The sequence below is a fragment of the Lacerta agilis genome, chromosome 14 (genome assembly GCF_009819535.1).
Source record: "Lacerta agilis isolate rLacAgi1 chromosome 14, rLacAgi1.pri, whole genome shotgun sequence".
Classification (NCBI taxonomy): Eukaryota; Metazoa; Chordata; class Lepidosauria; order Squamata; family Lacertidae; genus Lacerta; species Lacerta agilis.
In genome coordinates, this window is record NC_046325.1 from 28827900 (window position 1) to 28855786 (window position 27887).

A 27887-nucleotide genomic window follows, 5' to 3' on the forward strand; every position below is an offset into this window, starting at 1 on the left:
CGTTTACCTTCCCACCGGAGCGGTACCTATTTATCTACTTGCACTTTGACGTGCTTTCGAACTGCTAGGTGGGCAGGAGCTGGGACCAAGCAACGGGAGCTCACCCCGTCGCAAGGATTCGAACCGCCGACCTTCTGGGTCATTGAAGGAAACTGAAGTCTTAGGTTGTGTGAACAGGACACTCAAAAGTGGGTGTCTCTGAATAGAGGTGGGAAAAGTTTGCGATGCAAACTTAGGGTTTCTCAATGAAATCCTGTGTATGACTCTGTTGGGTGGGTGGGATTAGCCTGTGAAAGTCTTGTAATGGTTTTGTGCAGCTGGAGGCTTGGATTGGGTGGAGATGTAGAAAGCATACAATCAAAATGCTGGTTTTTGTTCTCTAAGCACCAGGTGTCACAACTAGCTATGAAGGCAGAGCTTGTATCTGTTGATTGAGTTTATCAGAACTTGATGTAAAGAGCCACATGGGCTTTCTTAAGCAGGTAAGCAGAAGAGCTTTTTTATTGCATTTATATCACACCCTTTTCTCCAAAAAGTCCACACACCCCTCCATAATCTCCATAACAACCCTGTGAGGTAGGTTAAGCAAGAGGTAGTGACTGGCCCAAGGTCACCCAGTGAGCTTCATGACTGAGTGGTATTTAAACCCTGGTCTCTCAGTTCCTAGTCTGACGCTCTAACCACTACACCATACTGGCTTCCTAGAGTACTTCTGCTATAGGGCAGCTATATAAATTAAGTAGGGAAATAAATATAGGGAAAGCAAAATGTCACTTAGAGAAAGATCTGAAATATTTTCCTTGAAGCTTGAATTTGTACTTTTTGGCTTGTGACTCGGTCTGGAACAGAATTCCCAGCTGCATTCTGCTTTCCCCACCACCCAACCTTTGATTATAAAAGTCTTTGTATATTAGAAGAGCTGTATTCTCAGCAGTTCTTGAAGTAAGGAGATAGTATTACAATCTTAGGTGGCAGACTGGGGAGCGGGGGAGGGAAAAAGGACACACAGCAATAATGACAAAGGCAGAGGGACTTCTGGAGGTTAAAAATATTTTGTTGGTTTAGAGAAGCACACTATGGGTACATCTTCAAGACTGACAGATGTATATCAGTTGTCCTTAATGCAGCTTAAAGCACTCTCCTGTGCTTCCAAATGGGATGAAAAGAGTGCCAAGAGGGATTTTGTCCCATGCTTTAAAAGCATACTGCAAGCATAAAAGTAGGGATTTTAGTACATCAAGCCTATACAATTTCTAAACCACTAATCTAAATGCAGCCCACCAGCCGTGCGTAGCGGCCCTCCAGAGATTTGCCAGAGCACCTTCTCCTACTCCCTGCTTTCAACTGCAAGAACTGGCGTGGTGTAGTGCATACCTGCCCGGCTACAGTTTGGGGGGGATGCATTCAGCTTGGTGGGCCATCAGTTGTGTAGGCCTGTAATATGTGTTAGTTGTTGTTAATACAGAATCAGGAAATGGTAGTTACTGCAGATTAATTTGCCCCAAATACAAAAGTATGGTCCAGGGTGCTTTTTGATGCTTTCCTTTTGGAATTGTGTTAGTCAATTCCATTTTTTAAAAGGCCAGAAAAGATGCCCAAAATCACCCAAGGGAATCAAAATAGCAGCAAATAAAGTAGGAAAACACCATATGGTTCTCTATACAATGTTTTTACATTACAAATGTGTTGAATAAAACACTTTTTAAAAAGGGGAAATTTCTTTACAAATCCTTTCAGTGCTCATGGCTAAAATATTTCTTCCTGTCTGAGATAAGTCAGTAGGACCTGTTCATAAACCACCTAAAAAGGTAAAAACTTGTCATTCAGACAGTCACAGTTTTTGAGGTCGTTTTGATCTGTGCTGCTTTATTTTTTTTGGGGGGGGGGAAATCTGGCTATGATAATAAAAGGGAAATACTGTCTTGTCTTCTATATCAGCACTTCACACACAACCACATAACTGCTTCACAGAGCAATCCTATGCATGTTTAGACAGAATTAAGTCTTACTGATTTTGTCGGGACTTGCTACCTAGAAGGTATGCACAGGATTGCAGCCTTAGTTTGACAGAGTCAGTGTGGGCCACAGGGTCAGTTGGACTTGGATTAAAAGACCCTAATTTCATTATTTGCTTCTTCAATTAATCCATTGTGTGGTTTTGGGCAACACACCCACACACATCCACACTCACACACTGAGCTTTAGTTCCTCTTCTGCAAAATATAAATTGTAGGAGTGAGCACAATACAGTCGATACAGAATTTAGCAAATTAAGGATGCAATATAAATTTGTAGTAGGCCAACTATCATTTGCTCCATTTTGTTTAAATTATTTTCCTATTCTGTAATTACTAGTGGTATTAATAACAAAGGATCTTGTGTCACTTTAAAGACCAACACATTTGTTGTGGTGTAAGGCTAAAAGCTTTCACGTGCCACAGTCTATTTCATAAGATGCATGAAATGCAGTCCTAAAGTGGCAAGCATATCTACCCATGGTTGGCATGGCAGTGAAGTCGAAGGAATAAAATGCAAAGAGAGCAGTGGCAGTTACCTAAAAGCAAAATAATTGTAGTGACCAATTAACTAGGTAGTATTTGTGATAACACAGTCGCCCTGACATTTGTTAGCTAATTAACATATACTGTGTGTTTCTTTTTTTAAAAAAACCCCAATCTTGAGTCAAGCCCCAGGTAGCAGGATTGAATTGCCTGATAACTCAGAATTCAGCAGTTTCACACTGAACCTTGTTCAAGGATAGCCACCTTAAGGTCAGTTAAAGAGTATTCTGATAGGTGAAAATGTTTTCTAACTGGTTGGTGGATATTGCCATTTCTGATGTTGGATTTGTGTCCCTCTATTTTGTTGAATAGAGATTGAACTGTTAGTCCTATGTGGAATGCAAAAGAGCATCTGTTCAGACTCACTTGCAATATGCAGATTTGCATTGAGACTGCAATAATACTCACCCAGTGAAATAATAATTTAAAAAAGATTAATGAAGTTGGACTGGTACCCAGGAATAAGACAACCTAAGGCAGCTATTTACGAGCAGCACCAGTCCACAGACACAATCACAGGGGTCCAGACTGCAGCAAACGTGGCAATTGTGTCCTAATACCTTCCCAGGAAACACTGTTATAGGGCCTAATAATAATCTATAACATAATGGGTTCATTCATTTGCTCAGCCTCTGATGTGATATATGGCACCAGCTTTTTCAAGTAATGCTCCTCTGAATGTTTATTGCAGTCAACGCATTTTGGAGTGGAACTTCCTTCTTCAGGAGCAAACTTAGACTGTTTGAAGCAACTTACACAAATATTGCCGCCTATCTGGCATCAAAGGAACGATTTCCTTATGGTGCCAGATAGACATCAATATCTTTGTGTAAGCTGCTTCTGAATGTCTAAGCTTGCTTCTAAAGAAGGAAGTTCCACTCCAAAATGTGTTCACTTAAGGCAGCTTACAGATAAAAATAAGAACTGCTAAAAGCATAGAAGAAGCAATGATTAAAAAACAATTAAACATGGATAGAATCTAAAACCATATACATATATGAAATATAATAAAACCATAATATATTAAAACCAAAAGAAATAGTAATAGTGCCTAAAAGTCTGCTAGGCACTTCTGCAAAGATAAACAGGTATTTGTTCGAAGCAACTTTCATACAAAAGAAAGAAGGAATGGCAGAAATATGCACACAGTATCCTAGTTCATGCATAATGGTAAGCCATTGTCGGAAATAAGCCATGGTTTACTGTGGACAAGCAGTGCAGGTGCTTGCTGCTCTGTTGTTCCGCTTTGCTCTGCCCTGTCTGCCTCCAGGAGAAACAAACCACAGTGCTTGACTTAGTGTTATGTGTGAACCGACACTCAAGGTTGTTATTTTCCAAACAACCCACAGGTGGAAGCCAAAGTTTGTTCATGGCTCACCACCACTCATGGTTTGTTACTCCTGAACAAACCATAAGTGCCCGGTTCACCTAATGCCAGGTGAAGCCTCGTGGTTTCCTATGATGTGGGGACTAACGGACAACAAAAGTAGATCATCTGAGCCCTTATGGTTGAAAAGATAATTATATTCCAAGGCTGGAAAGATAAATACACACCACCCATTACTCAGTGGTGTGAAGATCTTACTGCCCTTTCTGCCTTTGAGCATATATTGTGCCCATTTATATATTATATTGAATTGTCTATATTTGTACTGCATTTAGGAATGGTGGATTGTTATTGTGGCATTGTGTGTTTTCTTTCTGTTATTACTTTTAAAAAAAGAAAGAAAGAAAAAAGAGCAGCAACTGCCAGCAGACTAGTCCTCATGGTAAGCCATGGTTTATTTCTGACCATGGGATAGTGTTGTGTGCTTTTGAGGCCAGTTATATGCTTCAAACTCTACAAGCTGTTTTCAGTTATTGTTGTTTTTACTTAAAAGAGAGAAACACTTCAAACCATGAAGCAATATTGTTTTAATTTTAAAATAATACAGTGTAGATGAAAAGTATAAAGTGTTTTGATGGAGGAAGAATGACATGGAACGAAAAAAGATAGAATAAGAGTTCTGGGGACTTGTGAGTAGCGTTGGATGACAGAATGAGTTCAAACTAAAGCATTATGGAAGTAAAAAGATAAGGAGTTGCCGAACTTGTGCAGCGCTTGTATAGCAAGATTATTACCACAAAACACTGAAGGTAAGAACCATGGGGTGATATCTAGCCAAATCATACTTGGAGCAGACCCACTGAAATCAATGGACTTGGGTAATTTCCATACCATTGATGTAAATAGTTCTGTGCTGACTGTTGACTTGGTTGGATATCACTAATTAGGAACAGCCTTCAAAATGGGTAATTAGGGAAACAAGACCTGCATTTTCACAAAGGTAGCTCAAAACATTTATGTATGAGTGTTGAGTGGGCCATTTGAGTCTCCAGATGTCCTCTTGTTGATAGGACTGGAGAAAGGTCCATAATGACATTTCTTGACTCCTTGTCTCAACCCTCAAATATATATATGCAATATGGATATATTAGACACCTAGGAATGACAACCCTTCTCTGGAGTTGTCTGCCTCCTAAAAATAAACCATTTTGTGTTGGGGTCCTATTCCTCCCCACTCCCACCGCACATAAGCCCATTCTGCCCCACTCTTCCAGGTCCTAAAGGACCCATGCGTTGGCAGCCGCACATCAATTGGACACACGCAAAATGGTCACCACCTTTGCAGGCAAGTAAGAATAGCTGCCTACACCCCACAAACCTTAAAACCACCTTGTCTTTAAGCCCTTATTCATTTGTAAAAATTGCAGTGCAGTTCCTTTTTTATGTTATTTATTTCATTCAGAAATAAATTTCTGTCTACCATAGATCATGGGTCCTACCCCAAGATCATCTGAATTAACACTGGTTGCTGTTAGCTTAACTCCAAGCAAAATCCTAGATATGTCCCAATAACTTTCTTTTGAGAGTGTTGAATGAATTTAAGATTTGGATTTAACTTCCTCCAAAAAGCATTTTTCTGCATTGTGATGCTGCAGTTAGCATTCGGCTTACCTAGATGGCACTTTTTGTAGTACGCTGTGTGGTCTCTCCTGATTTTATGCTTGCATCCCATCATAATGTGAATTATTGTGCATGGGGTACTGGGGTTAGGGAATGGACTTAATGGCCTGCTGATCCCTTCCAGCCCTATTCTTTTGTAACTGGAACTGGCTTCTCAGCAGTCCCTTCATGCACTTGCTGCTGTGAAAGTATTAGCAAAGACCAGCAGACAGGCAGCCCTAGTGGTTAGAATTTGAGGACATTGGCTTAGTTGTTGCATCAGTTTCAGACAATGGGAGGTACACACTTTGTGAATATTGGGTGCATCCCATGTGAGTCGTCTTTTCAGATGAAGACTGTTTCAAAAGTCTGGTGTGGATTTTTTTTAGCAGTGAGAGAAACTGTGCCTTCAAGTCCCTGCACTTCCTTGGGAGGTGGTAATGCTTCTGTAACAAGGAAGCCGGAAGCAGAAACAGCCAAGTACAGCAGTTACAGCAAGTATCAGCTTGATGAACCTGCTATGTTTTGCTCTGCAAGCCTGTGACTAGAGGGATGGAGCAGGAAATAAATGTACGTGGGATAGGGGAGATGAATTAGTGCATGCATTAGGGGACGTTTCTGAAGGCATGGGTGCTTCTAGAAGCCTTTAACAGAGAGTATTTGCATATTTTCATTATGAGGGCCGGACATATTAAGTCCCAGCTGAAATTCACAAGATGCAGTTTTGTAAGCAGAATCTTGGAAATGCATTTCCTTGGATGAGTTTTAAATATGACTCAAATGTTTGATACCATACACAAGTGTCTAGTAGGCTAACCTTTTAATGTCAAGTATTTTATTTCTCTTCTTTCCTTCGTCTTCCTGCTGTGACTTTGAATTGCATTAAACCTGTGAAAACCGTTAATGGCAACTGAATGCTGACTCACCCATGTTGCTACTTAAGTAAATGCACAGGGTGGCAATTAGATCAGATGGCAATTATCAGATGGCAAGCAGAATCTCTGGCTGTGGTTTTGTGTTGGAGAAGGACTGAGACTTACCTACCATGGGATTGCCTGTTACTGCTGTGTAGATGCACCTTCTAAAGAAACTTGAGCATAAAGCACTTTGTGTGAAGTTTGTGTTCAGTGTCTTTCACACTTTCTAACTACTTGCAGATGAAAACAAGAGTTGTCTTGACTCCCTGTTCTTCTATCAATGATTACATGTTCCAGAAACTAGAGGGAGAAGGGAGCTGAAACCTTAAGGACGCTCTAGAATTTTTTCACAGGCTTCTTCAACATCACTCCCAAAGACAAATGAAGACAGTGCTGTGTGAGAGACGGGTACTGAAAATAGAGATACCGGTAGTCCTCAGTAATCGGGGCAGTACGGTAGTTTTCTTTCTGTGCCTTTTAAATCCTATCTCTTTCCACTTTCCCTCTGATCAGTGTTTTCAATACTGTAGTTCCTCAGTAGCTGTGCTGTCATATCAGATGCTGTGCTTGAGATGGTATTTGTGTGTGTGTGTGTGTGTGTGTGTGTGTGTGTACTTTTACACAGAGAGGAGTGGACGAGTGACTTATGGTCACCTGCAGCCCTATGATTCTGTGGCCAGAAAGGACCACATTCTAAGCCAAGGAAATGGTCCTAAGCATTTGCTGTAATCAGAAATGTGTATAAGAAAGTAGCAGCTCTTTTAAAACTGCAGGTGGTTGTCTTAATTCCTTGGGGGAGATGTGATGGCAATTGAGACCTGCACCTGTTTGAACTGAGTGTTCCTCTTAGGGGTAAGGAAAAACAGGCTGCAGCTGAACACGTAACTAAGACCGTTGTTTCCCAGTGGATGTTTGTGGTTTTGAACAATAACAAGCAGACAAATATATAAATTGCCTATGTACGTATAATAGCCACATCTAAGCTACCTAGGCAGCTGTGCAGAATACTTTCAAGTCCATAGAATTATAGGAGACCACCAGATTCATTTTCTACAGAAAAAGGCAGAATCATCCAAACACATCTTGCTATGTGTCAATTCTCACATTCCATATTACAAGGAGAAAACAGATAAATTGTAAATGGTTCAAGCAAGTGAGCCACACATTGCTGGGAAAGGTACCGGTACATATGCACTGGTACATCCTTTCTCTTACTGTTTCAAGGATTTCATTTGACCTGGGGAGGTTCCCCCTCCAGCAAGTGGTAGCAATTGGTGCCATTTCACACGCTGCACAGTTTGCCACATTATATATTCATTCAGCTTACCTATCCAATGCAGATGTTTGCAAACACATGTTTATCACACTGACACTATACATGTTAAGATGCACACTTAAAATTTATTATTCCACGTGCCCCTAAAATTGAAATATGTGCAGAGCCTTTTTCCTGCCCGTGACAGAAAACCATCTGCAAAGTCTTCCCAAGGAAATTCTCTCATTGGTGTGGAGGTATGGGATGTCAGCAGGATTTCACAGAGCGTGACCCTTGTGTAGCAAATAGGAGAAATCGCTTTTTAAAAGCGTGTGGATGATACAAAAGGCATCTATCATAAATGACCACTTCAAAGGGTCCGGTTGCCTTTAACTATATGTATGTGGGCAGTGATGTAGCTGATAAAAGAGGGAGTGAAGAGAGAATGTTGCATATAAAATGGCACAGCCAAGCAACAGCAGAGTAACGAATATTGCTCCATTTGTTTGAAGAATGCTGGGGATTAACTGCACACCGTCCTTTTCCTCAGCCAAAGTCAACACTGGCCCAGAATATGTAGTAATTGATTAGAGAAAGGAGGGAAGAAATAATTGTGTTGAGGGAGGAGCCTCTTGTTAAGAGGGGCAGTCTGGGAAGTTGTGAGGATGCTGGTTATTTATGAATCTGGTTGCTAGAATTGAACCTCAAAGCTCCTTGGAGGGGTAACCGATGCTTGGTTGTTTGTAGCCTATTAACATGCTTTATAAATCTTTGGTAGTAATTGGAGTTTATTTAACAGCAAAATAACAGTCCAGAGACTGTATACATGCTGCAATTTCTATCTGGGAAATCTGCAAGGAAAGTGATTCCACAATCTCTCTAGGCAACTTATTCCGTTACTGACTTGGTGCTCCTGTAGTTTGGAAGTTTATCTCCAGTTGTAACCCATATCTGCCTTTTGGTGCTTTACAGCCATTGCCATTTGTAGCATCTTCCGTGGATGGCAATAATCAGCATTTATGTAGCATGTTTCACATACATCATCGTCATAATTTTTATGACAACCTTGTTAAGTAGGCTAATATTATTAGCATCGCTTTTTGTAGAGTCTACAATACCCCTGTTGTAGATAGAAGGAGGGAGGGAGCTGAGGCTGAGACTGTGGCTTAATCTGACCCACAGAGCGAATTCATACCCGAGGTGGGATTTAGTTAACTGTGGCTCCCTCCTGCCTGACAACATTTCAGATGCTTGAAAACAGTCAACATATCTCCTTTCATCTTTGTTTCCAAAAGTGAGCATACCCATTTCCTCCAGCAGCCTTTCTATGCATGACTTGTCTCCTGCCTGTTCTCGTGCTCATAATGTTCCCTTTGAATTTGTTTTTCTCCAGTATTCTCTGCTGTGGGCAATCCTTTCACTATTGGACTTGTATGGTGCTGCCCAACCCCCTTTGCCTGAGTTCTCTTTGGGAGTGGCAGTGGACTAGAGGCTCTGCCTGGGCCTGCTGGGGAGGGATGAAATGTTGCCCTGCTGGCTTGGTGGCTTTGGCAGCTGCGTTAGCTCCTTGGCAGCAGACGCTTGTTTCAGATCCCACAGGGCAAGGGAGTGAAATCCCTTCTGAAGCAGGCTCAAGAGGGCAGGTGTGTATGTGTGCGCATACACAATCAAATACCCCTCAAAGGACTTCATAAACAAGCCCTGTGCACAGGTAACCTGAGCTAAGTGCAGCTGTGAATCATGACAGATCCAGCATGTGCTTTTCCAATCAAATTAGCAGTTGCCCCCAGATGTCGGGTTGCTGAATTCAGTCCTACACAAGCCTTTAATAATTACAAGGGCAGGAGAAATGTGAGCAGTGTAGCTTCTTTTGATAATGAGTCCAACAGTTGGCAGAGTCTCCTTTTTATGCAGTTCTGCATAGAACTATTACCGTAAGTGTGGAAGAGCCAAGTTTTGTCTGGTGATCCTGGGCCTAGTCCTTGGAGAAATGGCTCCATGGGGTACTGGTGGGAAAGAGTGGCTCAGAGATTCTGCCATTAAAGCTGTGGATGACAACAGGCAAACTTACCTAAATGTAATTATAAGAGCCAGCATTTTTGCTTCTGCTCCTTAAATCACCTGGCAGTCCTAGATTGCTGCCTTGCAGGACATCTCCGGGAGAAGAAAAGACTAAGGAGTAAACCCAAACAAATCTGGAGTGGAGTCCCTAAGGTTGGATGGTATCTTGTCATCTGGGCAGCCCAGGACCTCCATACACACTGCCTAGGACAGGCATAGGCAAACTCGGCCCTCCAGATGTTTTGAGACTACAATTCTCATAATCCCAGACCACTGGTCCTGTTAGCTAGGGATGATGGGAGTTGTAGTCCCAAAAAATCTGAAGGGCCGAGTTTGCCTATGCCTGGCCTAGGCTGTCCCAGGGAGGTTGCTTCAGTACTGCCAACACAGCAAAAACAACATGGGAGGCAGCAATTATGAGTTACCAGTCCCTGCAGCCGTAGCAGGCGCTGTGATTCTCCAGCAGTTTGACTTCACCCTCAAGGGGCAATCCATTGTCTCTTGAAACAGATGGATGCCAACAAAGTCTTAGACAGGGTACAGCATGCAGACAGTGACCTAATTTGCATATAATGCTAGACTAAACCATAGCATAATGTTATGTGTGAACCCTACCAGGGAGCTATGGTTTGTTTACCACCAGCATACTTTGGTCTGAAGCTATTGCTTGTTGGCTTATGGGACCTTGGTTTGTTTTAATGAAGACTTAAGGTCATGTGCCTTGGTAGAGCAGAAAGTAAAAAAGCTGATCCTCACTAGATGCAAGAAACAAAGGGTGATGATTGAGGCTGGCCAAAATCTGTGATGGTGAATTACTGTACAATGTTTTGCCAAATGGCCCAAGCTTGTTACAAGCACCTGATGTGATTCTGCTGTTTGACTTGTGTAACATACAGAAGATCCTGGTGGTATTGTTATTCTCTGTTAGTATGGTTGGCAGTTTCTATTGTGCAAATGTTTCAGGGGAGTTCAAAAAGCTTTGGAATAAGTCTCTGCAATATTAACTTATAAAGTGCTATAGAAAGTTGAAAGTGCTTTGTGCATGTTCCTGGGATTCCTTAAAGTAGCCATTCAGAGTAGGTCAGTATGACACACATACTGCAGACAGGCTATTGACTTTGTGGTTTGAAATGAGATTTGAACTGGGGTTTTCCTAGTCCACAGCTCAGGCTCTTAGCCAGTATGCTACACCCACAGTGTGTGCATCTCCAGGGGTTCTATGGGAATGTCTAGGCAGTGGAAACCTGTAAAGGAATCTGCAGAGGGACTTCTCTTGTGCAAGAGGAATAATCTCACTTGTTGGGTAGAGGGGAGGGTCTTGCCTGCAGTTTTTGTTTGGCTTTGGTTCCATGGTAATGTTCTTGGGACACTGGAAAGTGTTACGGGTGTGAATGTTTGTGGAGGAAAGTTCATCTGAGTGCATTCAAGAATAGTAAAGCATTTTAGACTTTTCTTCCCAAGTATTACCTGAAATTGGAGCTAGGGGGCTGTAGCCTCTTGCACTCACCTTTCCATACCATCCACTAATCCATCGTTAGACGTAAATTTTGCTTTTATCTGATCAAAACAAGTTAATCTGAGATTCTTAAATGTGGGTTAACGAGCCAACTGATTATTTATGTTCTTATATTTATAACTGTACCAACAGCAGCAGAAAGCCACCAGATGTGCCAGGGGAGCGAGGTTGTTCTTCTCAATAGAAAACTACTTTTTCTCCATTGTCCATGTACGCCACCAACTTAGAATAGAGGTTAAAAGCTTCCTCTATCATGTCATTCTTTTGAGCACAGCAGCTAGGCTTTTCTGCTAAATTCAGGAGAGGGTTCCTATACCTACTCCTATACACAGAAGGATGAATGCTGGAAAGTGCAGCTTCCCATGGCATATCATGGTGATGTGAGAAATATACCTACCTCAAATGTTTGCCACCTGTACAATTTTTAACGGCACAAAGTAAATGTGGCAAAGGTAAGTACAGCTGTTACTTAGCATTCTTGCAGTCTTCCATCATTTCTTCATACTCGTCTTTAGTACAAACTTAAAGCTGGTTTAATTGCCATGGATGCTCTAAGAACTATAGTTTCGTAAGAACTCAGTGAACTATCTTTAAGGTGCCTGTCTTTCCTCACTGTCCGTGATCTACATTCCCAAGCGTTTCTTTGGAATACCATTAAAACAGTTTGAGTTTTTAATGTGCCTCTGCCTGTTGCACTTTGCCCTGCTATAGGAAGTAGAGTGACTTCAGCCAAGCTGCTGTCAATGAACTCTGGTGCGTACAGTGCCTAGTTTCCTAGAATGTCTTTTGTTTTCTCTTGCCAGCGCCCTGGGATTCTGCCTGGTGGCCGGATGCCCATGGCAGGATTGCAAGTGGGGTCCCCCTCAGGGCCTCTGTATGGATCACCTTCTCCAATGAGACCAGGAATGCCACAGTCCATGATGGATCCATTCCGGAAGCGCCTGCTTGTTCCACAGACCCAGCCGCCTCCATCATTATCCCAAAGGCGAGGGTAAGTGCATATGTGTCTAAGTGACTTGAGGGAGGTGGATGTAGAATATAGGGTGAGACTGTATTCTGATTGGTACTATTTGCAAATAAGATCAATTTTCTAGCCATCCTGTCTCTACAACATACGTAAAGTAGCCAGCTCCCATTCTTCATTAGACAACTTCCAGTGTCTCTACACACACACACACGGTACTTTACCACACCACTGCTTAATATTTTGGGCTTGTGTTCAAGAAGAGAGATTGTTTTATGTCCCTGACCACCCTTAATAACCCCTGGTAATTCCCTCTCAGTCCATTTTGGAACTTGATTATATTCCTGGCCATTGTGGTATGCTGTTGCAGTGAGTTCCAGAAAAATCTAAGAAATTCCAGGGTGCAAAAGTGTTTCCTTGTTGTCTTAAACTTGTTAGCTGCAGTACAGAGTTTAGAAAGAGCAAAAATACACTTCTCAGCCAGACGAAACAAGAAGGGAGTGTGCAGTGTGCTGTGTTGGAGCTACCAGACCTTTTGGTATCTAGAACAAAGAGGGTTGTTGCAAACCATAAGATGCTGGTGCATATTAAAACACACACAGTAATGTTATCCACTAGCCATGTGTCAAGATCGTGGTGCAGTTTTGGCTAGCTGTTATGAGGTATATTAATATAATTGTTGGCACCATGGTGGGTCTTAACTGAGGCATTATCAGCATTTATACCAAGTGCAGCTCTAGTGGTAAAAATATAATGCTGATATTACTCTTCACTCCTACATCCTGGTCCTCCAAGCCTGTCTTGCTCTCTGGTCTTGACTTCCGATTTTATTCCTCTGGTCTCTGGCTCTTGATGGCTTGCTCATCTCTGGTTACTGCCTACAGTTCAGCCCTGGCTCTTGCTGACACGCAGCCCAGTTATATATGCATATATGCTTGGAAGTAAATCCCACTTACTGTAGTTCATTGGGACTCTCCCAAATAAGTGTGTGTAGGATTGCAGATTTGACAGCAGAAGTACAAATGATACACAGGAGAACCAACAAAATCAAATCTGATTATTTGGGCACCAAACTAACAACCTTTAGAGAACTCCACACATACCCTCCTCTCCTTCCTTGAACACCTTTTTCTTCTTTATCTTTCCACTTCTTGCCTTACAGCTTGCAGTTGATAATTTATTTTTTAACAGAAGCAGGCTTGGATGTTTTCAGAGAAAGGTGTGTAGGACCCAAAAGGAAAGGATTTAACCCAGGATGTATGGAAAAAAAAATCCTGCAGCTTCTATGTATTATGTTTTATTCAGAACCACTTGGAGAAAATATAAAGATTGAAATAAGAGGCAATAAAACCAGTAAAATACCTTTAACAGTACAAAAATAAGTAATAATGGCAAGGTTTAAAATGGTCTTGCCCAGATCCTCTAGTCATCACCAGTTCTGCTGCTGACAGAGAAGGCAAAAACTACCAGCAGCTGAAAGAAAGCATTTGGGGAAGGAGCAGAGCCGGGGTGGAAAAGAATTTGCTGGATTGGGAGCTGGCTCTACTGCCAGTGCATGACTGCAAAGAGCCATATCCATTATCCAGGCTTCTTTGCTGCGCCAGCTTGGGAGCCAATGTAGCCTACACACTGGGGCAAAACTACCACCTGAAATGGGTTCAGAAAGCCATTCTAAACCAGAGAATCTGAGCTGAACCACCATCACTTGTTCTATAACATTGTTCTAAAAGACATGTCCCAGGCAAGTAGACAATTTCATAGCTCCAAGGAGGGCATCTTTTAGGAGTGATTGTAATATAGCCTTGTGAAGAGGACCAGGAACCACACTTTGCACAAAAAAGTGTAAACCAGAGGTTGGCAGCCTAAGGCCTATGGGCCAGAAGTGGCCCATGAGGGTCGCTTAACTGACCCATGAGCCGCCCCCAAACCGAGCTACCCGCTCGGTGAGCCCCCATGCGCTGCACTAAACCAGTGCAGCATGGGGGCTCTCTTCCATGGCTCCAGAAATCGCTTCTGCGCATGCCCAGACACCAAAAATCACTTCTGCACAGATGTAATTTTCGGCGCCCCGGACATGTGCAGATGTGCTTTCCAGTTGCGCCGGCCTGGCCCACAGAGGATCTCCGCTGGAGTGATCTGGCCCATGCCCGGTAAGCCTTGCTGACCCCTGGTGTAAATGGTCAGTCAGATAGGCACAGCTGGGCTCCCCCAGTTAGCTAGAACTAGCCAAAAACATCAAGGTTCCAAAGCACAGATCATTTGTTGGACTGCTGCAAGGATCTTGACTATGAACTCTGCTTACACCCACTGAAATTCATCCAAGCAAGAACAATAAGACGAGACTGAGGGCAGCTTGGCTAGGGGCATTGTCATTAAAGGGGATTATGGATTGGAGTGGATGTGGGAAATTCTGTCTTCTAAATGCTAAGCAAACATATCAATAGCTTACAGAGCAGTCAAGGGTACAGGATAGAAGCCTAGGACTAATTAAACCACATATTGCTTGGAATGACTCCACTAGACAATACTGAGCCAATGCAATGAAGATGGAGAAGAATGTGTGCTTTGCTGTCCTTGTTGCCACAGAAGGTCCTCATATGGACTGTAATTAGTGCTTTGTCTAACCCAGCCCCAGCCTGTTGTCTTCACCCCTGCTCAACCTTTATCCAGACTCTTAGATTGTCAGTGATACTCAAGAGCAGCATGTTGGGAAAAACAGAGTAACTTTGAGCATCTCCACAAAAAGCAATTTTTTTTTCAATTTTGGGTAGAACAGACCATTTTGATGAAGCAGCCGAGGATTTCCCCCCACAATAAAAAAAAACCTGGTTGCTTCTAGAAACAGCAGCGGAGGAGTCCAGCAGTGTCCCACCTTCATTTTGAACAGATTACCCCAGTAGGAATGATACTGAGACCTAATCCTCTACCTGTTCATGATAGCAGCAACTGAGGTGAACCAAAAGATTTAGGGCAATGTTCTTTGTGTGCAAATTGCTTCTCTCCCTGGATGTCCGCTTCCCCCGTCCCCTGGATACTGTATGTGACTACAAGTCCTCAGCACTGAAGGGTGGGACTTCTGAGACATCATGATGTGGTTGGCCTGGGGGCCTTGAATCCACCCAAGTTCTGTTTTCAGTTAGTTAGAACCAAGGTCACTTGCCAGGCCTTTCCAACCCCTTCTAGGCCCCTGATCTATCTTGGAATTGAAGCATGTTTAAAATGGAATGACTCAAAACGAGAGTGAGAAATGCACTAATGACAATCTGAATTCTCTGTGACCTATCTCAGGAGCTCTGTAGTACAGTATACCCGTTTCCAGCCTAAGCCTAGGGAGACAGCTATGTGCACATTTTCTGCCTTTGTCTTTTAAGCTCAGTGTTACTGTGAATAACGGCAGCCCGGGCTGCCTGCTTTCTTCAAGATAGCCAGCTATTTCTACATACTTGGAAGACTTTTAGGTATGCAGAAGTATGTAAGCTTTGTCAATGAAAGAACATAAAGTTCCCCCTCCCCTGGCAATCAGCCCAGTGTGGACCAAGTATGCTCGTTGGTTTCAAGGAGTCATATAATTTTAGTTTGTCAGTTGGAAAACCAGGGGTGAAGTGAGGGAATTGGCCTTCTTGAACCCTTAACAGCTAACAGTTTTTGGGAGAAAGCTTGGTTTGGTACTTCTCTTAGGGGGTGGGGATACTTTAGCAGTTTCTTTGCAGGTTTTACTTGTCTCCACCAATTTCCTGACCTGCACACAGTTTTCAAAAGCAATAACTGTACTTTCCCAAAAAAAGCTGAAAAACAATATATGTATTTGGTATTTATAGGCTACATTTCCAGTGTTCAAAGTGCTCCTTACAACTTATTTCAGCAATCCTTAAAATAGCCTTGCAAGGTAGCCCAGCATTATCCTCCTGTTACAGAAGGGAGAGTGGAAGAAGAGTGGCTTGCGTAATATTATCAGCTCCTGGTGGGTCCAGATTCTGTGGCTCTTACAGATGTTTTTTTGTTGATGGAAAAGCAGATAGCTAAGATTAAGCAGCAACCCATTCTCCCCCATTCTCATTATGATATGAGTTTTTGACTCCCTTCACTACTATAGCCTCCACTCCCCTTATATAAGCTACTTCTGCTGAGCTTGACTTTCATCTGTTCTTTTCTCATGCTCCTCACAAGTCCTGCTTGGCCTGATTTTACCAGCTGTTTTTAAAAACAAATGGGATGCAAATGACATTCAGTTTCTTGGCAAGTCCTCCTCGGCCAGCTTAATCCAAGGAAGGAGATGCATAGAGAAACAAGCAGCTGCACACATCTGGCATCCAGGCTTCAGGGGCCGTGTTCTGCATGGTAGAAGTGGGGGAGTAAGTCTATTGTCTTGTTGGATTGCCATTTCAGATGCCAGAATTTGATCCCTTTGTTAATTTGAGCTCCGTAGCTGTTCCTTTCCTTCTGTGGTGGGTTAAAGGCGCAGTTCTGTTCTGTGGTGCTGCAGGCAGGGTTTCATTTCCCACTGTATGGGTCTGAAACATGCTCTCTCCTGCCTTTCCTTTCCCCCCTTCTTCACCCTCTTGCAGTAGAGGAGAGGTTAATCATTTCCTTTCGAATAACACAACTCTGACAACAGCCACAAAATAAATTGCACACACCCTGAAGCTATTTGCCCTGGAAGGGAAGTTGCTCTTGGTATCTAGGAGTTCTCCTCTAAAGGAAAAAAATCAACGTTGGGGGCAGTTTTGTTGGAGCTGCAGTGTGGGTGGGTGGGTAGGTTGAAAGCCCAACTGTGCTATGGTTGTGATCCAGATCAGGATGCGGGTGGGAGTAGCAGCAGCTATTTTATTTTTTAAAATATAAATGCACACATGGTGAAATGTGAATGCATTTTTTTAAAAAATAGTTTGGTCTGTTACAAAATAGAGTTTGAAATGTGGCAGTGAGTCTTCAAAGAGTATCTTTCTCACCACAAAAACAATAAATCAGCTGAAATCTGCATACAGCCAAAGCATATGACCCTTGAGGTATTTTTGAGGGAAGGGTAGAATTGGCACCTATTAGGAACATAACAAAAGCCATAAAGTTCTAAGTTAGATGGTTCATAATATGAATTTGAACATCTCATAATACTCAGATATGTTATGACGCAAACCTTTTTTCTGACATTCCACTCCACCAAGGAATGTACAATGAGATTCTGCACATGTGCAAAAAGTATGTTTAATGAAATTGAACATTTCACTGAACATCCAAGCAAATCGCACAACCGTTGATGGTGGTTTCTGTGCTTTTAATTCAAGTGTTGTTGTTCCTTCCAGTCTTAGACACTAATATTAGCTCAGACAGAAGTTTTCAACATGCCATGGCCCCCCCCCCCCATTTTTTAAAAAAGGCAAAGCTATGGGGAATGGTGTATTACGGGTCCACAAAACACAATTTGGGGGGATTGCCAAGTGATGAGAATAGCGAAGCTGTACAGTCCCTGGGTTTATCTGACTAGGCAACAGGAAGCACCTCAAATCTGACTGACCTGCTGCTTAAGCAAAGGACCTTTCTTGGCTTGCTAAATCATCCTTCCTGCCTCTGTTTTCCTGATTTCCCCCCTTATTATGAAGTTTAAAACTATCACTGTTGATGACATAGCTACACATTTTTCTGGAGACAAGCACAGAGATTGGTATCAAGTGTATTCTGTTCCCCACTCCCTGCACAAATGGTCTTTGTCTGAGTTTCAGGGTTAAATCAGATGCTTTTGCTACTAGAGCAACTTATTTTTATTTTTATTTTTACTATTTGTGCTGGTACTGGAGCTAGGAAAGAAGATGCATTGAAAATAATTTCCTTTTATGCCAGTTGTTTTCCTTGCTTTGCAAGCCAACTCTGAATCGAGCTACATGGAGTTTGTTTATCACTATTTTTAAAGCAAGGAAGATGTTTTAGCTGATACAGATGGAGCTATATTATAGAATTCCCTGGGACACACAAGTTATATGTTTGAAATTCATTCCAATTGCATAGTTTGGGCTTTCCATACATGTGGATCTTAGGCACTGGATTCTAGACCGTTTTTGGCCTCTAACAGCTTGCTTTTTTGCACAATTCTTGCAGGCTCAAAAGGAGGAAGATGGCAGACAAGGTCCTGCCACAGAGGGTAAGTGAGACAGTTCTCGGCTTCAATGAAGGATGCAGGCAGTGAGAACATGTGGTGGAAATGGGTAGAAACAGATTGCAGGGCTCAAGGCCATGCCAGCTCTTTCTAGAATAATTGTTCGGGTGTGCAGTTTTTTGGAGTGAGCTGTTCCTATGTAGTTGTGCAATAGGAGGATAATAAACCCAGTATTTTAGAGGTGTTGGAAGATTTTGTTGCATATGTCACAGCTGTTCCCACTGGGCTGGCCAATCTTTCAAGAATTCCAGTCAATCAGTCCATTATTACAATTGTTAATCAACTTTAATTTGCAAAGTAATTCACTGATTATCCTCAAAAAAATCATAGAAAGGGCAATAGTGATTGTGAGATGGAAGGATATTGACCCATTGCTAAGGGGGATAAAGCTTTATTGTACCCTTTTCCCAATGATATGCAGAGCAGGGATAGGTCAGTCTTTGTGCTGGGAATGATGGGGAACATGATACAAATCTTGGATAATTGTACTCATTGAAATTCCCCTTCTGTCTAAGGCAAAGGATGCTTGTCTTGATAGAGATGGCATTCTGATAGACTCTGTTTTCACAGATTCGTGAACTAGTCCCAGAGTCTCAGGCCTACATGGATTTACTGGCCTTTGAGCGCAAGCTGGACCAGACTATTGCCCGCAAGAGGATGGAAATCCAGGAGGCAATCAAGAAACCTTTGACGGTGAGGAGGGATGGAAGGAGACTGAATTAGTCAAGTCCTTCAGGGATGGAGAAAGCGAAAGGATCAAGTCCTTCGGGGTGTTCCTTGGCAGTCTGAGGCTTCAGTTATAGAAGCAACTTACACTGCCAGCTCAGGTTGCCTTGGGAAGAAGGACCGACCTGTGGAAAGGAATTGGTGTGTGGTTGAATTGATCCCATGCTGTCCTTAGTGAATGTTTCTCTCCAAACTTCAGCAAAAGCGGAAGCTTCGCATTTACATCTCCAATACCTTTACGCCTGGCAAGGAAGAATCTGAAGGCAGTGAACGCATAGCTTCGTGGGAACTTCGTGTGGAAGGCAAACTCTTAGATGATGTAAGGCTGAAACATCCCTGCTGATAGGTAGCTTCGTGGAAAGTGGCTAATGAAGGCTTCCCTGGGGATCGGTTCAGGGTAAACCCCCTATATCACTCATATTTGCACACATGGGCGCACTCAATCATCTCAGCTAGCCAGCTCTGCACCCTCAGCTCTTGTCCATACAGGAGAAGACTGATCTTGTGTGTCTTCCCTTCACCTTGTCCTGCTTGTGCAAACCAAAGACCTATCTAGTTCAACATCCTGTTTCCCACTGTGGCCAACCAGATGCCTATAGGAAGCGAACAAGCAGACATGAGGGCAATAGAGCTCTCCTGCTGTTGTTTCTCAGCAGGAGTTTCCTGGAACCTGCCCCCTGCCCAGTCGTCTTTTGTTGACTGCAGTAGCTGATTTCAGGGGCAAGTTAAAGTACTTTTGTTTGATCGTATTTGAGTTCCTTAAGAATTCTTGGGTAGATACTATATGGACCTGATAATTTGCTAATTTTAAATTGTCAGTAAGACCTGGAACGTCATCTCTTGACACAGTTGTTTGTTTTAGTTCTTCTGAGTCCCTTCTGGGAAAAGACAGTTTGATGTTAGCACCATAAATCTCCACCTCCCAGAGTTGGATTGAAAAATCTAATTGAAAGGACCCAAATGATCTCATTGCTGAAGAACATAGCAGAAGTCCATTATTTCAGACTCCACAACAATAAGGACTGTTCCTCATTTAACTGGCAACCTTCATGGAATGTAGACTTTATTAAATTCCCAGTTCTTCCAGAGCTTCTTTCTCCCCAGTCTCATAGAAAGGCCCTCATTTTCTTCAGAAAAGCACAATAATAGTGATGATGTCAGTAGTGGCTGCATCACTCCTAACATTGCGCAAGTTAAATGAAGTCCCTCATTGGCAGAGTTGGCCCCGCTTGTTTGTCCTTCACTTTTAGAGACGTGTTTTTGGCAGCAGTGCTGTCTGTGTGCTTCTGGGAAAGGCGGGGCTCAGTTTCTCCTGTGTCTTTCTATCTCAGCCAAGTAAACAGAAGAGGAAGTTCTCATCCTTTTTCAAGAGCTTGGTCATTGAGCTGGACAAAGAGCTGTATGGCCCAGACAACCACCTGGTGGAGGTAGGTAACTTGGTGCATGTTTTGTGCTAGGAAATGGGAGGCAGCTCAGAGGAGCGGAAATACACAACTGGGGCTGAGAACAGCGCTGTTGACCAAGAGGGATGATTGGCCTCATATGCAGATGATTGGCCAGGTCCTGGAATCATAATTGGTGGAGAGAACAGTTTCCAAGGACAGGTCAGGTGGTGTTCCTGGATTTGGTTTAAGATGAGCTATGTACTGGCATCATGGGGTTGTATCCAGCTAAGTTCTGTTCCCCCCCACCAATAACCAGTATTCATTTCTGCAGAACTTTCCATTGCATACAGAATGCTTCCAATGTTGTCTTGGTTATCTTCACCGCAAACCTGTTTGGTAAACTAGGTTCTGTGCTACCTTGGGAGCTTAATGACTGCATCTCCCATGTCCAAACCAACAGTTTACTCACTGTCTGCATGGAGCCCTGTGCTAGTATTCTTAGAGAAGCCTATGCATATGTTGATTTCCACCACTTCACACAACATAGACACATAACAGCACTCTTACTTTAGTTAAAGTAAAATAAAAAAAGAACTTTCCTTTAGCACAGGTGCTACTGAAGTGTCTTCAGTGCCTTTTTATGCCATTGCTAGAACTGTGATATTTGGCAGTCTCACTGACTTCATTTAAAGTGTTTTTGGATTAATTTAACAGCATTGGAGAGGCTTGCATGGTTCCTTTAGATACTGGGGATGGAGTAAGGGTAGTGGATAAGGCTGGGCTGTTGCCCATCTGTGTTCTGTTGATATTTGAGATGATAATAGTATAAAGACTTCTGTAACCCCGCCTGATTACAAGAGCAAGGATAAAACATGAAAACTAACAATTAAAATATCAGCTACTGCGTGGTAAAATGAACCAGTTTGTTCCCCATGTTTGTCTTGCACTATCTCATAAGGCTTTTTCCCTCTCAGTGGCACCGGATGGCCACAACCCAAGAGACAGATGGCTTCCAAGTAAAGCGCCCGGGCGATGTCAATGTGAAATGCACCCTTCTGCTCATGCTGGATCATCAGGTAATGGAACAAGTGCCAGTAGGTGGTGAGAGCAGGCGAGTTGTAGTGCCCTGAAATTATCAGGTTCCCATTACTTCCATGGCACAATCCAGCTTTGAGATGAGAGGAGATACAGCAGTACTAAATCAGAAGCTTCTTTCTCCATATTTTATTATCACAAATTGTGTGGCTTTACTTCCTCCAGCTATATGTATGGCTCTTCTCCTTCTTGAGGATACCATAGTATTGTGCTGAATTTGGATTCCTATTAATCTCAGTGCTTGTGATTTAAAAAGTAAGTTTCTAGCCCAAGATGAAGATACAACTGAGAATGAGAAGGCACTGGGTTCAGAGGCTGGTACTCTTACAGACTTTCTGTTGACTAATTCATTTGGAATATGAAAACAGACTTCCTTTTCATGAACATTTCTGCTTATGGATTAGAACTGGTGGGTGGGACGGGGGGTTTGGAGGCCTGGGCAGAGTCTGCCTGGGGTGCCCACTTGGCTATAGATGGTCTCTCTCTTGATGGTTATTCAGATGAGTCCCATTAATCATTTCTGATCTGGAGATGCAAGCAGGTTGCAACACTCAGATTGGTCTGAGGTTACAGAGGGCTCTACTTCAAGTGCATGTTAACCAGGCAATATTGCCCTTGCAGCCTCCCCAGTACAAGCTGGATCCCCGTTTGGCTCGCCTTCTGGGCGTTCACACCCAGACTCGGGCCAGCATCATGCAGGCTCTGTGGCTCTACATCAAACACAACAAGCTCCAGGACAGTCATGAGCGAGAGTACATCAACTGCAACCGATACTTTCGCCAGGTCAGTAAATACATGGCTTGCCTCCCTGTCCCATCTCTCCTTCCCTCCCACCCCACCCTTTGCATCAGGGCTTATTCATGGCATGCTCTCTTGATCCATTCTAGATCTTTGGCTGCATCCGCATGCGATTCTCTGAGATCCCCATGAAGCTGGCTGGGCTCCTGCAACATCCAGATCCCATTGTTATCAACCATGTGATCAGGTAGGGCTGGTGTGGCAGGAGCTGAAACTGAGCAAGCTCTTAATTCAGGGGTGGGAACCTGGGGCTTCCAATGTTGGTGGCCTGTAACTCCCATCATTCCTGGGAGTTGATGGCTGGGGCTGATGGGAGATGGAGTCCAGCAACACCTGGAGGGTTTCAGGTCTGAAGAGGCTCCTTATCTGTGCTCTGATTGGTTGCTATCTCTCTGGAATGCAGCTTCCATCAGAGAGAGAAAGGGGAGATAGTATAATCTCAATCATAGTAATATGTGGGGGGCATCCCACCTCTTCTATAGACAATCATATTTGGCCTTGCTTCCTGAGTTACCATCTGTGGAATGGGAATAATGTTGGCTTGCTTCATAGAACTGTTTGAGAAGATAAACAATAAATATTTATAAAAATTAGTATCGGGGTAGGGTGGAGTATTTCTCTGGGGCATCTGAAGGAGATGCTGTTGATGTATCTAGGAAGTGATGGGTGCTTCCTGCCACTGAAGCAGCATATATAAATGTGGCTTTTACGTGTGCGTGTGTGTCAGAACTAGTTTCAAGCCTAAAAAAAGATGAGTTCTTCTGTAGTATCCTTTTGAAAAGACTGAGGTCCATTTATTTTACTTTCTGAGGCTGATGTGTTTTTCTGCTTATGAAATTTGCTATGATGTGGTTTCATTGGCTGCTTTAATTTCTGTATTATAATTCTTCCTTGAGTCCAGGAAAGGCAGTATATGCATACTTCAAATAAATAAAAATATTTCTGGAACATGCTATATTAGTTTTCTTGGATTCATATGTATTTGTGCATCCTAATTTGGGTGTACCCCTGCCATCCAGATTATTCTGTTTCTCCTCTGCTGAAGCCCTCAAGGGCAGTTGGGTATAAGAGTCAATTCCTAATCCTAATATTTGTGGGGTGCTGGTGAAGGAACAGCTCTTGGGGAGATGTAGATTCTCAGCCCTCATCCCAGCCTCCTGTCCCTACCCACCCCTCCAGTGTGGACCCTAATGATCAGAAGAAGACTGCCTGTTACGACATTGATGTGGAAGTGGATGACCCCTTGAAGGCCCAAATGAGCAACTTCTTGGCCTCCACTACCAACCAGCAGGAAATTGCCTCCCTGGATGTCAAGGTAGGTCCCTGGTGACCATTGTGCCAGGAAGCAGAATCAAGCATACCACCTTCCATATTTGGGGGTGCTGTGATGCTCACTTTGCCCTGCAGGGGCACCCAGCTTATCCCAAATATATAAGCAGGAGATGACTACCTGCTTTCAAGGTAGTGTGGCATTTACCGATCCAACCTGGCTTTGGCGATCTAAAATTTTGTATTAATTTCAAATTCTGTACTTGCAATAAACAGTGCAAGTAAAGCAAGGTTGTGCAAGTCGTCCCATTTTTGTTGAGTAGGCTGCATGTCTTGTTTTTCTACATATTGAAGTAGTTTTATATAATCTGAAATTCTGAATTAATTTCTTTTTGGAATTAGAAAAGCATTGACTCCATTAAACAGCAAGTAGGTAGGATTTGGTCTCTTAAGAGCAGGGGGAATAGGGAGGAAACAGTTGGCATGCTGTGAGAAGACTGGCATCTGGAGAGTTGGAAGTCTAGGCAGATGGCTGGCTTTCTTCTTGCTGTCTGTAAACAGGTGGGCTAGGAATCTGCATGCCAAGCAACAGAACCCATGACAGATTGGATTCAGAGTGTTCAGAACATGGAGTTGATTTTGGGAGTGGGATTTAAACAAGGTTGCTAGCCTTTATGATTGTGGAGAGAAGAAAAGGTGACAAGAGGGGGGCTCTGACAAACAGAGACCAGTGACGGCAGCAGAACATCTCACCTCCAAGACCATCCAGTCCTTCCTCTATACATTTTCTTCCCGTATCTTGCTCTCTTCCTCTCACCTTTTTTATACTTTCTCCCATCTGCAAAATTATGCAGACCCATTGCATAATCAGTGCTGACTAAGCATGCTAACCTAATTTGCAAAAGTATTGTACTGCAAAAAAGCAGGGATCCTCATTCTGGAACTCTGGTTGCATAGCTTGCTCTAGCCTAAGGGGTTAGTACAAATTACAGTGAACGCACATAGACCTTGGGGTGGGGAGAGACTGTGCCTGAAGGGCTGGCTATTATGGAGAAACAAAGAAAGGAGGGCAGGCTTGAGTGGAAGTTAAACGATATAGAAAACTAGGCACTTAATCTTTCCAATACTTTGTGTCTATATCTGATACTCCTTTCTCTTTAGGTCTTCCTTCTCTACCCCAAATTGTCAGGCCACATGAAGCCATTGCTTTATGGTGGGAAGTGCTTCCATGCTTTCCATTACTCTTATCTTCAAATGTCATCCTTCTGTCTCTGCTGCTTTCTTCCCTGTTGCCCTCTGCTGGTTTAAACCTGCAGGTCCCTGAATCAGTAGTCAGGACTTATTCTGGCTTATTCAGTACGGGGAGCACTTCCTTTCCTTCATCAAAACTCCCTATATCCTTTATTCACATTTAGATCCATGAAACCATTGAGTCGATCAACCAGCTAAAGACACAGCGAGATTTTATGCTGAGTTTCAGCAACAATCCCCAGGACTTCATCCAGGAGTGGATCAGATCTCAGCAGAGGGACTTGAAGGTAAATGTAGGGACTGGGCTCTGAAGAAACCAGGTAGGGGTGTACAGAAGGACTATCAGCACAATCCTATCATGTCTGCCCAGCAGGAAATCCCAGTGAGTTCAATGGAGCTTACCCCCAGGGATGTGTGTGTGTAGGATTGTAGCGTAAGGGTATCCATGGTAGTGCTGGGGCTCCTCTTGCATGACACAGCTTCAGTGCTACAGCTTCTACAGCTTCACATGCTCCAAGACCACTCGCTACACCCACAGTCATTCATTTATTTGCATCTTGCTTTTCCACAAGATTGTTCCCAGGGCACCTCATGACATAACAAATGAAGAGCAATAAATATAATTCAGATATGAACAGTTGCAAATAATCAGTGTTAATATGTAAGCACACTAATCCATGGAACGGGGGGGGGGGGGATGGCCAAATGCAACAGCAAAAGTAAACACAAAAGCAAATAAATCCTAGCACAGAAATAAAAATAGCACAAATGCAAGGCCAAAGATCTCTCTGTTCCACAAAAGCAACACTGGGTTCCCGTTAACTTATATACATTGATTTGCAGCCACACTTCCCACTTGTGACCCTTGTAGGACAAGACAGTGGGAATGCCCAGGCCTTTGATGTTAGTCTCTCTCCATGCTCAGCCCAATTCCCTATATGTAAGCCATGTCTAACATGTTCTCTGTCTTTTGTCCACCTAGTCTATCCCTTCCTCCTTTGCCAGTTAAAAGAATTCAGGAACGTTTTGATTCTTGGAAATAAATCATTGATGTATTCCAGCTGGAGATGTGGTATTTTGAAAAGGTGCGAGTGCGCCAAACAGATGAAACTAAGAGAGATAACAGTGCCATGTTTGTGAGCATCTCATTGGCCTCTGTCGCACACATTGCTGGGTTATAGTGACACTCAACAAGGCAGTTTTAGTAATCTTGCTACAGTCTGTTTTGAAACTCTCTGAACATTGGCAGCACAGGAAGTAGCTTCCCCTTTCCCCCCATTTTGCTCTAGATCATCACCGACGTGGTTGGGAACCCTGAAGAGGAGAGGCGTGCGGAGTTCTACCAACAACCGTGGATGCAGGAGGCTGTTGGGAGACACATCTTTGCCAAGGTTTGGAGAGGCTATTTCTGCAAAGTGTTTATATGGCATTCCGTTATTTGAAGTCACGCGGCGTCTTCCCAACCTGGACCTGGCCATGGAGGGAGGATGTTATTTTCAGCCCAGCACACCCCCTCAATCGCCTTTCTGGCTTTCTTTTTCCCCTTCCCTGGATTCCTTTTGTACTGCTGCTTAACAGCTGGTCCCAGCAAGTGATCTACAGCCCACACTTGCTCAATTCTCCTCCCAGTTACTTTCCTGTGATTGTACACCTGAGAATCAGGCTCTTGCCCTTGGAGAGCAAGGAAGGCCTCACTGTGCTTCTGGCATGGGAGGCAAAACGTATGCCTGGCTGTGCTTATTTGCTCCTGCTCATCACTGTGACTGTCTTGTATCTCCAGGTTCAGCAGCGCAGACAAGAACTGGAACAAGTGCTTGGCGTTCGCCTTACCTAGTGCTGCCACCTTCAGCACCCCTTCTGCACCTTGTGGTACTTTGGAATGGACCGGCAGCCAGGCAATGCTTGTCCAAAATCCTCTGCCTCTATCAGGGCTGGGGGAGTTCTGCCTCCATTGTCTCATTTGGGGATTGGGATGGGGGGAGCTTATTCAGTATCCACCTGGGTATTATATAAGGCTTAAAACCTCCTTTAGAGAGAAAAGTGAGCTCTCCTTCCTCAGACCCCTTACCCTTCCTATGCGCTTTGCCTCTGGGACACTGGGAATTTTTGAGTTGCCTTCTACCTCTTAGCTGAGTCTCAGCAGCCTCCCTTGCAATGTCAGGTGGCTGCCACTGCTGCTCAATTTTTAACCAAAGCTTCATCCATTCCAAACTGTCAGCCTTGCTTGCTGGCATTTAGTCTTTGCACTATCTCTTTTTTTGGGAGCAGGTTTGGTTTTTTTTTTTAACGGGAAGTTTGTTGTTAATATGTATTGGTGCCCTTCCTCCCTCTGAAACTGTGGTTCTGAAGAGGGGTTTGTTTGTTTTGCTGTTCTGTTAATGACAATCAGTTGATATTTCTTCCGTGGTTCTCCAGCATGAAGTTTAAAAAGTGAATAGTGGAGACCTGTTCCTCTCTGGTCAGGCCACATGTGCTGTAGGAAGCATTTGAGGCCGCCAGCCAAGGAGAGATTTGCTTGAGCCTTCTTGCCGCCCCACCCCCCACCCCAAGTGCCTTCAGTCCCCAAGTTCCTGGCCCCTCGGCACTTAAATCTAGACTATATCCTCCTTGCTCTCTGGTCCTTCTCTTGAGATGTAGTTGGCCAAGTAGGAGCTGATGGGATGTTCACTCACTATGAACAAGAATGTTACCAGTTTCTATGTTGAATGTTTTCTAATAAAAGTACTCTTAAGCAGCAGCTTGAATTAAGCTTGCCTGATTTCTCTTCTGCCCTACAAAAGGAGGCTGTTCTCAAGGAGCAGATGTACCTGTCCGCTGTAGCAGGATGAGGGAACTGTGATACACCAGGTGTTGTTGGGCTACAGCGCCCATCATCTCTGGCCATGATGGTTAGGGCTGATGTGAATTAGGACGCCAGTGATATCCAATGGACCACAGCTGCCACATCCTTGCTTT

At 43.4% G+C, this 27887-nt stretch overlaps 1 protein-coding gene across 3 annotated transcripts in view; it reads left to right on the forward strand.

Annotated features, from left to right (window-relative positions):
* SMARCD2 (SWI/SNF related, matrix associated, actin dependent regulator of chromatin, subfamily d, member 2) overlaps positions 1–27676 on the forward strand; it is a 53206-nt gene extending 25530 nt beyond the window's left edge. The window contains exons 1-13 of one of the 3 annotated variants that reach the window (XM_033171031.1): positions 450–482; positions 12100–12287; positions 18351–18393; positions 18979–19101; positions 19334–19453; positions 20466–20561; positions 21494–21595; positions 22236–22397; positions 22502–22599; positions 23523–23727; positions 25097–25219; positions 26222–26323; positions 26713–27676. In XM_033171031.1, the coding sequence (XP_033026922.1) occupies positions 465–482; positions 12100–12287; positions 18351–18393; positions 18979–19101; positions 19334–19453; positions 20466–20561; positions 21494–21595; positions 22236–22397; positions 22502–22599; positions 23523–23727; positions 25097–25219; positions 26222–26323; positions 26713–26766 (1434 nt within the window). In that variant the 5' untranslated portion in view covers positions 450–464 and the 3' untranslated portion in view covers positions 26767–27676. Of the gene's footprint in view, positions 1–449; positions 483–12099; positions 12288–18350; positions 18394–18978; positions 19102–19333; positions 19454–20465; positions 20562–21493; positions 21596–22235; positions 22398–22501; positions 22600–23522; positions 23728–25096; positions 25220–26221; positions 26324–26712 lie in introns of those variants that run through there. The other 2 variants (XM_033171029.1, XM_033171030.1) reach the window with 2 other exon arrangements.
* The last annotated feature ends 211 nt before the right edge of the window (positions 27677–27887 follow it).